Below are 11,703 nucleotides of genomic sequence, written 5' to 3'. Positions count from 1 at the left end.
AGAACTTCCAACTAATGTGAGTGTTCAGCTGGAGGAGAGTGATTCTGAAGTTGATGATATTGAGTGTGAAGTTGCTGTGCTGAATGAAGATGTGGAGGACGTAGAGAATCAGTTGGAACGCAATGTAGCTGCTCTGTTTCTGAAAATGTCGTCTATTCTTAACATCTCTGAAACTGCCTTGCAAGAGTTCATAGATCAGATCAACCAAATATATTTGTTATCCAAGCCATTGCTACATTCTTTTATTCGAAGAACTCTACATACTCATTGTGCAAATGTTGATGATGTTTTGGTTAATGAGATAGATCGAGTGGTCACTGAGAATAATGTATTCCTCAAATTCACTTCAGATGGAGGATCATTGTCAACTGCTAACAGGCGAAAATCATACATTTCAAGGGAATTCTCTTTGGTCACGCCAGTTGAGTTTGTTCTATCAAATGACAAGCAGACTGTTGTTTATGTCCCCGTACTAAAAATGTTGCAAACATTGCTGAGCAATAGAGAAATTCTGGAAAAGACCATGTCACATGAGGCAACTGTGTCAGAGGGATACAAATCTTATAGAGATGGGGCCCGCTTCAAAGACAATGCTTTCTTGAATGAGGAAGAGTTCAGGGTCGCTCTTTGCCTGTATATTGATGATTTTGAGGTGGCTAATCCCTTGGGAACCTCTAGAAAAAAACACAAGCAAACTGCCATCTACTGGGTACTTAGCAATTTACACCCTAAACATCGCTCGTCTCTTCATTCCATTCAGCTTGCTCTGCTTTGCAAGGCCAACAACATCAAACACCATGGCTACTTTGAAATTCTCCGCCCTCTCATTCAGGACCTTGTTTTTCTTGAGCAACAAGGCATATATATTGAACAGTTAGGAGCCACTGTTAAGGGCACTGTGTTATTTGTGGCAGCAGACAATCTTGCTGCCCATTCTTTGGGAGGGTTTTTTGAAAGCTTCACAGTTAGCCAAGTGTGTCGATTCTGTATGGCCAAGCGGGAAGAAATACAGCATAAGGAAGTACGGACAGGCTGTTTTCAACAAAGAACAAAAGAAAACCATGACAAACATTTGCAAGAGGTTTCACAGGATTCAACCAAGGCTCAGCAATATGGTGTTAAAGGAAGCTGTCCACTTAGTGAAAGCTTGCAACATTTTCATGTTGTTAATGGTTACCCTCCAGACATTTTGCATGATCTTCTGGAGGGTATTGTTCCAAGAGAAATGGCCCTGTGCTTAAAGTCACTGATATCGAAGGGAATCTTCTCCTTTGAGGCCCTCAATAATGCTATTAAACAGTTCCCATACACATTTTCAGACCGAACAAATCAACCCCAGCTCATTCCAAAGACGTTCTCCTCAAAGTTAACAATTGGGGGGAACGGTCACGAAAATTGGACTCTTCTCCGACTTCTGCCATTATTGATTGGTCAACACATTCCAAATGGTGATGAAACCTGGGAGGTTTTAATGATCTTAAAAGATGTGGTGGAATTGTCAGTATCCACAAGCTTTACAGAAGAGTCCTTGTGCTTTCTTGATAGCAAAATCTCTGAACATAGACACTTGTTCCAGAAGGTTTTCCCAGGTGAAAAGCTACGACCAAAGCACCACTACGTGGAGCACTACCCTCAGCTTATTCGAACGTTTGGTCCTCTATCTGATGTGTGGACAATGCGTTTTGAGGGGAAACACAAGTTCTTCAAGAAAGTTGTGCGTCACTCTCACAACTTTAAGAACATACCCCTTACTTTAGCAAACCAACATCAGAAAATGATAGCCTTCCATTTAGCTGCCACATCTTTTTTTAAGCCATCTATTGAAATTCACAAAGTGAAGTCTGTGATGGTTTCCTCATTTCCGGAAAATGTGAAAATCTGGCTCAATCAAAGGAACAACCAGCAGAACACAGTACTTGTCGCTTCCTCTGTTTGTATTGATGGCATTAAGTACAGTGCTGATATGGTCATTTCTGTTGGATCTTGCGCAGGGCTCCCAGATTTCAGACAAATCGCAAATATTGTCATTATTAATACCGATGTAGCATTTGTCTGCCGACTGATGACCTCATGGTATGATGAGCATCTTAGAGCGTATGACCTCTGTCGCACCCATTTGCCCACATTCTCAGTCACTCAGTTGTCTGAATTAAATGATGTGTTTCCTCTGTCACTTTACAGAGTTGATGGCAAACAGCTTGTTACACTCAAACGGTACATATTATGCTGAGTGTTTTAAACACTGTCATGTTGCATGTCTTGGATAAAGCTCTAATTTTTTCACAGGAGGTGACATAAAAATGGACCAAAGATTGATGCTCCGAGTTGTCATAGATAATGACGATATAAGGAAGCTAACCTTAAATGAGAGACCAGATTCCATTAAAGAACTAAAGACACAGCTGAAGGATAAGCTGTTGTTGCAATATGACTTCAAACTCCAATATGAAGACCCAGACTTTAATAATGCGCTCTGCAATTTGACTTGTATGACAGATTTGCCTGAAAGAGCTACGTTGAAAGTAATTCCTCTTGTGCTTCTCGAGTTAACCCCCCTGTCTTCACCCACCGAAGACTCAGACTGCAGCAGAACAGACACTGAGATCTTGTCCATTGCTGGATCACCACGTTCTCTAAGAACACAGTGGCCAGAGTTCTTCGACATACCCAATTTCGAAGTAAAAACGAAGTAAATCCAACCCAGAAGGAGAATCATCCAGCAAGAATATAAAGCGGCCAAAAAGAGGTGAGGCCAATTATTTGCCTAATTTACCTGCCGGACATGATGAAAGAACCCTTGAAAATGCCAGAATGTTGGTCGTAGAGGAATTGAAGAAAAAAATACCCAATGCCACTCAAGTCTCAAAAATGATGGACCAAACATTCCCACTGCGCAGAAGAGAGATAGTGACAAAGGAGCCTGATGTGCAGAGAATGGTTGAAAGATGGCCAGCACTCTTCACTGAGAGACAGGTAAGCTACTTCATTTAGGCCTGCCTTCCCCCATAAAGTTTCCAGCAGATCAAATGTCAGTCTGAACATGTCAAGATGTGGGGTCAGAAATGTTAATACTTTGGAATATTAACAGACATTATCTTCATGAAAAAATAACTCTTGCACTATACAAATTAGTAAAATGATTTTATTAGCATTATGTGAAGTAACGTTATTTGTGTATTATTATAAGTAGTTATGTATTATTCACCATAGTTTCATATGTTAAGTTCTTAGATTTGCTACAATATAAATTGATTGATGGCAAGCTTAATGTTGCTATTCCTCTCCCTCCCTCCCCTATCCATTTTTCAGGTTGTTGCTGAGTTTAATCGCATCACAAGTAAGAATCTTGAAGGAGACTTTTACAAAGCCCTAGACCAACATACCCCACGCTTCATTGAACTTTTCAGATCCAAAAAAGGAATGTCAGGACAAAAACTGACCGACTTGATGTGCCACATAAACTGGATGGTAGGAGTCCTGTTGTGCTTTTTCAGATCTTGAGTAAATTACACTCCATTATAATGGGTGGCGGCAATGCACCGTAGGCCTCTGTCACATACAAGTCACGCTGTCTACATGCTGCTGTGGAGAGCAAGCAAGACATGTGACCAATGATATGTATCCATGAGTACACTGACTTAATCACTTCAACAGTTTAAATGTGCTCTTTAAAATCATTTTTCCCAACCTATACCAGTTGGGGACTACTCATCCAACAGGATTTTTTGTCATTCTTAGTAACAAAAAAGTACCACCATATGGTTGTTTGCCCATTTCAAGTGAGTGCTTTTTCTGCTTAATGCTTGCACTGGGGCATTTCATTTTACATTTAATTAAAATGTTGATTTTGTATTAACACAAAATGTTTACAGGGAAAGTGGGATGTTTATATATGAACAATTATACTAGTAAAATTAAATCCCTATCTCTAAGATAAGCATGCACTGAGTAAATACAGAACAGTATATCAACACACTGTATTCCCCCCACATCCTCAAAATGCTAGAAGTTCTTAATTTGTCTGTTCTGTGTATTTTTAGTCGCCAGATGTGACAGCACTTCGTTCTGTTGTCCTCAAAGGCCTTCCTATTCTACTTGGTGATGACTCCAGTGAAGTGTACAAGACTTGCTATGTAAGTAACATATTGAAAGAATGAAACATATTGATCTGAATGTATTGTCAAATCACATTTTATTTAAAATATAATTATTTTCAGTTGATCAGAATCAGGTTGATTATGATTTCACTCAAAACTGATCAGAATCCCGAGTAAACTGGTTTGTAGTACAAATGTAATTAACTGTGTACCCACCATCATGAAATTCCTGGAAAAGTAACTGAGTTAGAAAAAAATGATTTTCCTGTGTATTTTGGAAATATAACCTATTTTATTTTAATGTTTGCTTTTACTACTGGACACACCTTGTGTTGTACATTGCTTTTAATGAATGTGTCAGCAAAGAGAAATTGTAATCTTATAATTAAACATGGTAGCACTTAGTTGTTGTGTAATGTTGCATTCAATAGATGATGCTACATTATTTGAAACATATTTCAAAATAGGTTTCAAATTGCGCCACAAGGGGGTACAAGCCAGTCTACAGAATTAAAATACAATGTCAATTATTTGCACCAGGGGATTTTTACCCTAAAAGAAGGCCAGATTGAAAACATGTGTGTGTGCTTCTTTTGCAGGATACAACTAAAGAAGAGGTACTCGCCTCAGTGACAGTTGGGGTGCTGACAGTTGTCAGTGAAGATCCTCAGCAACAGCTTCTAAATGCAGTGCACTTCCAACCCATTTCCAATGCCATCATCATTGAGGGAGGTACTGTCATGGACAATATTAGGGACTTTCCCCAGGCAGTCTGCCTCATCTTTGGGCTTATATATGCCCTTCACTTAGATTACCCAAAATGCATGGCAAACACGTTCACGTTCATTCAAGCCGTCATGCTTGGATTGGGAAGCAAATCCCTCCCCCCAAAATTGCTAGGTTTGAAAAATAAACTACTGATGTAGACCAGTTCATACAGTGTCACAACTTACTGTTAGTAAGAATATTGTTCTTATTTCTATTAAAAAGTTCTAACTTTCCGTGTTTAAAGTTTAAAGTTATGTTCTAGGTATAATGTTGAAGTTAAATTTGAATTTCAAATATATTTGTATTGTTTGAAAAAGTGTTATTTGTTTTATCAATGTTGCCCAAAAGATGAAACCAGTGTTAATTGTGGTTTCAGTCTTGATTTGTTTTTATTTTGAAGAGCGGACAAACAGGAATTTATTTTTGGTAATGTGGTTTTGTCATTGGGTTTCAGATTATTATTTAAAAGTACAGGCACCAAACATAAACCTAACTTACTGAAGTAAGAAATATTATTTTATAAAGATTCTCTGAGATTTGCTCTGAAAATAATGTTTCTTTTAACTGTTTGATCAACATGATTATTTTATACTTTTTTTTTCTTTTTTTGTCCAAAGCTACAGCATGTTACAAGGTAACTAAAAGATTTTAGTTCAATTGTTTGAAGCTAATGTTTAATTCAAATGATGTAGTACATTTGGTGATTTGTGCCTTCATAACGAGCATAAAGAACAGTTAAGTGCCATGTGTCTTGTTAAATGCATTGTTGAGCATTTGAAAATAAATTTTAAACCCACTGTTAATCCATTGATTTTTATTCCATTCATTGTTCTTGAGTTTTTATATCCTGCTCTATTCTCATTCTATTATAGAATTGTTTTATTTCAACAGCTGAATGTGATGGAGAAAAACTTAAAAGAACTAAGCTATCACTTGAGTACTGAAAGCCCACAATAAATAAGTTACTTTAATCTAATTTATTTAAGTTAAATTGAGTGCTGTAAACTCAAAAATAAACAAGTTATAACAATCCAATTATTCAAGTTAAATTGAGTACTGTTAACTCAAAATAAACAAGTTATTACAATCCAATTATTCAAGTTAAATTGAGTACTGTTAACTCAAAATAAACAAGTTATTACAATCCAATTATTCAAGTTAAATTGAGTACTGTTAACTCAATATAAACAAGTTATTACAATCCAATTATTCAAGTTAAATTGAGTACTGTTAACTCAATATAAACAAGTTATTACAATCCAATTATTCAAGTTAAATTGAGTACTGTTAACTCAAAATAAACAAGTTATTACAATCCAATTATTCAAGTTAAATTGAGTACTGTTAACTCAAAATTACTAAGTTATAATAATTCAATTATTTAGGTTCATTTGAGTATTGTTAACTGACAATAAATAAGTTAATCAAATCTAATTAACTTAAGTCAACAAAAATTAGTTTTTTTAAGGCAGCAAGTTTGCATATTTTTTTTAAGTAAAGTCAACTTATTGAATTTTACAGTGCATCTCAATTTGATTAAAGTCCTTACGGACCTGAAAATTAAAAAAAAAGAAAAAAGAAAAGAAAAAAAACCTTCTCAATGAAGACAATACAGTGTATTAAATTCTATACAGTTAAAATTATATAGAAGAATGTTTGATTTAATTTGATTTGATTTATTTATAATAAAATAGATTAACATCAAGAAATGACAACAAAGCAGTATCTCAGTTTTCACGAACAAAATGTTATATATATATATATATGCACTACCCCTTTATTTGGATTTATATAAACTATTTGTAATTAAAAAAAACTACTTTAAAGAACTGAAAATGATTTTAATGATTTTGACTTATATGTAGTCCCCTTTGGTAAAGCAAGTATATTCATATTTTAACATATTTTAAGATAAACTGATTCACAGTTTATCTCTCTGTTGATCTTCAGCCGCCACTGCTGTGGAAGAAATGTTCTCTCATTTCAGCACATTTAACATCAAGGCTCTCAAAAAACTGAAAAATCATTTAAATGCAGATTAAGGAACTATGGAGAACATTGTCACAATCTTTATTTAAATGAAAGGAGATGTCACTTGTTGCACGGATGATTTCTTAGGGGATTTGCAGACAGGAAAATACTTGAATGATGCATGACTGCCTTTTAGGAATCATTTGATTTTCTTTCTTGAACCAAATAGAATTGAAGTGTTAACCTTGAATTAAAAAGACAATAACCAAAGAGTCCCAAACAGACCGTCACATCCTTCTGGTTTCATTTCATCAAGACAGCAGGGACATGATATGAATAAAGTATGGGAAGAAGAGATAGGAGGTGGGTAGGAGCAGAGGGATGAGAAAACAAAGAAACACAACTTAAAGGGGACATATCATGGTTTTAAATGCTTCCTTTTTACATATAAATCATACAGTTGTGGTCTATATAAAGCAGAACTGCACTGCTTGGGTCTGAATTCCTCATTATTATAGCTCCCCAGACCCCTTTTCTACCCCTTTTCTGATGTGCTTCTAAGAGCAACTCGTTTTGGTGCGGTCTCTTTAAATGCAAATGAGACACTTCATACCCCGCCCCCTCTCCAGGTTTAACTCCACCCTGCTCGGCCATTTTTGTAGTTTGATAGAAGAGATATGGCTATGTAGCGGAGCAGAAAAAGTTTATTCACAGATTATTTACACTGTCAACAACAGAAGACTTGTCCATCCAGCTTTACATGTTTGAGCCAGAGTCGGACCCAGCCGAGCGAGATGAAAATGAAGATGATGAACCTGCAGAACCTTAACAAGTGAGCTAACACAAGCACCGAGCTAACGCTAGCGCCAAGCTAACGTCACAAAATGCATTTTAATACAGTCTTTTCAAAGACAAAAACGGCAAAATGAAATGACTAATGAAAACGTTAGACTTAAATTAAACCACGTAGGCCATATCATCAAGGATCTAAAACGAGCACACAGTGCTAACATATGAAGACGGTGCAACTGCTAATGCTAACAAAACAATGACAGGTACGTCTTATCATCACACTTTTTAGCGTTATTTACAGCTTACCGAAGTGCTCTGTTCGTCGTCTCAAAAGATAGAAGGAATTGACCCCTCAATCAGACAAAGTCTTTCAGCAAATCCTTCTTTATGCTGGCGGAGGTTGCAGAAGCAGTCATCCTTGAAGTGCTGCGCGCACACAAAAATGACCTTATGAAATGTGGGTACATTTCCGTGAAAAATAAAACTCAACCAGGCACTTTGAAAAGGTTCTGATGCTGGGAGACAGTGTAATGAAGCGTGTGGGTTACTACATCCAACAACCGAACATTTTGACTTATCCTCTCGTAACTTCGGCATCCTTGAGCTTGGACTACAAAATAAAAGCGAGAAATAAAAACGGCGAATTGCTCGAAGTGTTGGGCCTGGAGTCGATGTCTGAATTTGGCAGATCCGCTGACGTTATTGTTCAAAAAACGTAATAGAGAATCGAAAAATCGAAACAGATTAAAAAATATGACCAGAACAGAATATAAAGATATCAACGGAGCACCTGAAGAGATTAATTTGAACTTTTCTGTACTTCTAAACAATCTAAATATACATCAAAATGCATTTAAGGGCTAAAAAAGTGGATTTAGCATGATATGTCCCCTTTAAGAAGCGTATTGGAAGGTTTACAGCTCTACATCTGATCAGATGTCACATTCATCACACAACTTCCTTGGGAGTGCCCAATTGTAATAAAAATAAAAGATAAAAATAAAAAAAACACAATTTAAAATGATCTCTAGTCTTGTTGCATGCACACACAGTATATAATGGTAACTGGCACTTAAATGTAATTTAATTGATTATCAACAGTTGAATAGAGCTCACATACACATGGTGTCTCCATCTGCTGTGACATATTGTGCTTCTGTATTGAATTTATCAGCTTTGTTAACTGAAGCTTGTCCCAATTTACAAGACACAGTTAATCCCTGCAGTTTGTTTCCATATCCATCAGTGCAGCACTGATTCACAAATTCATTTGACACCAAACCGTCCATTCATCTTCAAACCCACTTGCTCCTGTCTCCCAGGATCGCAGGGGTCTGCCGGTGCCAATGGGCGCTGGGCAGGGGTACACCCTGGACAGGGCGCCAGTCCATCCCAGGGCAACACAGACAAACAACCACTCACTCTCATTCACTCCTATGGGCCTTATTTAGAGACCCCAATCATCCTTACAGTCATGTTTTTGGATTGTGGGAGGAAGCCGGAGTACCCGGAGGAACCCCACGCAGCACGGGGAGAACATGCAAACTCCACACAGAAAAGACTCAGGTTTCCACCCCAGGGCTTGAACCCAGAACCTTCTTGCTGTGAGGCGGACGTGCTTTTTGCAGTGTTGTAATAGTAATGGGCGTGGCCCAACCCAGTTGATTCACTGCTATTTAGGAAATCTGTAGATATGAGCGAAGTCTGATGATTGTATGTAGAAAAAAATTTGCTGTAGATACAAACACTAGGAGTTCGAAAAAGTAGGTTTTTTGATTGGGGAATACGTAGATATAAAGTTTATGAAGATGTGATTTAAAATGTGAACGTTACAGGCCAAAATACGTTTGCGCCCATTGCACATTTTTGGTATGGATGGTCTGTGTGCTCTTCTATATAGCCTTTACATTTCACAGCCCTCAACATAATACTTCAGCTGAAATAAATGTTTGTTGTTTATGTTGTAATAAGCCACGCCCACTTTGACCAATCCCGATTAACTGAGTTATGGCCTCAGGAGCAACCCAAGGTCATACTCACCAAATTTGGTAAAAATCTGTCTTGCCATTTAAGACATATGAAGTTCCCATATTTGCAGTGCCCCCGATTGGCCAACATTATTCAAATTTAGCTCACACCCCCACAGTAACCTGCCAAACAAGGATCTCAGATTTGGTGTTGTTAGCATTTATTTTCACCAGGATACTGTATAATAATAATAATAATAATAATAATAATAATAATAATAATAATAATAATAATAATAATAATAATAACAATAATAATAATAATAATGGTTTTCCAGTTTTTGCAATTTTGTGCTACCAAATTATAGGCAGAAATGGGTGTGGCCCAGCCCAGGTGATTCAGTGCTATTCAGGAAATCTGTGGATATGAGCTTTTTGAATGTGTGAGTTATAGGCCAAAACGCGTTGACCTTGGTTATAGCGCCACCTGCTGGTAGACGTACGTGAGTTTTTGCGTACAAGGTAAGCTGAGGGGTCTGGACCAACCCTCCGAATTGCACCACCCTCCCTTGCACTGTTTAGCCTACACTACTACTTTTACAAATGAAAGAATTAAAAAATAAACTATAAAAATAGGAAAAAAAAAACAACAGGTTTCCCAGCACTGCTGGTCCTGGATACCGCATATGCACATGCGCGGTCCTTAGGCCCCGCGGGCTTGCCCCCCTAAAAAGCAGATGAAGGCAGTGGGGCAGTGAGACAAACTGGTTTGCAGAGGTTTAACTGTCAATGAAACATCAGGTCTCTTAGAGCCGCTCTGCTGCTGCTGATGTCAAGGTCTGCTTGGTAAAGGTAATAACGGTGGGATCCCAAGATCGTCTCTCTTTGTATACAGATTTATGTGATCATTTATACATGTTTATTGCACAACTAAAAAATGTGTTCGAGGCCAACTGCCCAATCAGGGCAGTCAGGGGTGAAGTGAGAGCATTTTAGTGACATTTGACAAGGTTTATGATGTGCAAAGCGTTCAGTGCTCCCTCTGCCTTTTAATCAATGATGTCCATGTTTCTGACTATGACCAGAGTAAAGCTGCTTCAGTGGCTCCCTGGAACAAAAATATAGAAGGGCCACAAAACACAACACACCAACAAAAGCCACAACGGAAAAGTTAAAAAAAAAAAAAAAACACCTTTAGAGTCTATACGAAAACCAAGCACATATTCAGACTCAGGGGAATAAAACCTGTCCACTGATGCAACGTTTTACTCAAAATGTACTCTCTTTTTCGGCCCAAAAATTGTGCGTTTCAGACTCTCGGGAGAACCAGACCTTTCCGTTGATACCACGCATGGTCTGATCCAAGTACTTTTAAAATCGGGTTTTACATATAATTATGATTTTACATATAATTTATGAATTTATGTTATTGGTCAAAGGGTTCCAAATACCCCGAGTGTGTGTATCTGTTATTTTGGAGTAATTTGATCATTTCAAAATGTTTATTTTAATTTTATTTGACTTCTGGACGGCCCCGAAATGAAGCCTATTCAACTTTTGACCTCAGGGTGTGAGGGGGCGCTAGCGCACCATCTATATCTATTTCACTACACAGCTCCTCACGCGAGCAAGAGTCACGTGTGCGGCCACTCCTCCTCCACTTCCTCCTGTGCCATGCTATCGTTAGCTTCTCAAACACGGGAGCTCTCTGAATAGATCATTTGAAACTGTCAGCCACCGGTGAGTCTTTTGCAGACACGTTTCCCATTGTTTAAACCATATAATAACGCGCTGTTTCACTAGAGTCAGTTTTGACCTCAACCCGTTCAATACTCCATCTGGAAAACTGCGGATTCTCTGTGGTGCCGTGCATGGAAGCTAAGCTCTGACCACTCGGTTCGAAGGTAAAAATGATTTTTGTTTTTTTTTAAAAAGACAGCCGAATTGAAGGTAATACTTTAAAGGGGACATATCATGGTTTTAAATCCTTCCTTTTTACATATAAATCATACAGTTGTGGTCTATATAAAGCAGAACTGCAATGCTTGGTTCTGAATTCCTCATTATTATAGCTCCACAGGCCCCTTTTCTGAAGTGCTTCTGAGAGC

General features: G+C 37.7%; 1 protein-coding gene across 1 annotated transcript; it reads left to right on the top strand.

The window, feature by feature from the left end:
• The first annotated feature begins 2,727 nt into the window (after window positions 1-2,727).
• Window positions 2,728-5,030, top strand: LOC114472347 (uncharacterized). The gene is made up of 4 exons (XM_028461573.1): window positions 2,728-2,973; window positions 3,310-3,468; window positions 4,041-4,133; window positions 4,697-5,030. Exons 1-4 carry the CDS (start codon window positions 2,812-2,814, stop codon window positions 5,021-5,023), a joined length of 741 nt encoding a protein of 246 aa, XP_028317374.1. The 5' UTR covers window positions 2,728-2,811; the 3' UTR covers window positions 5,024-5,030.
• The last annotated feature ends 6,673 nt before the right edge of the window (window positions 5,031-11,703 follow it).

This window comes from Gouania willdenowi, chromosome 11, assembly GCF_900634775.1.
Source record: "Gouania willdenowi chromosome 11, fGouWil2.1, whole genome shotgun sequence".
In the NCBI taxonomy this organism is placed as follows: Eukaryota; Metazoa; Chordata; class Actinopteri; order Blenniiformes; family Gobiesocidae; genus Gouania; species Gouania willdenowi.
This window is presented reverse-complemented; position numbering and strand designations above follow the sequence as displayed.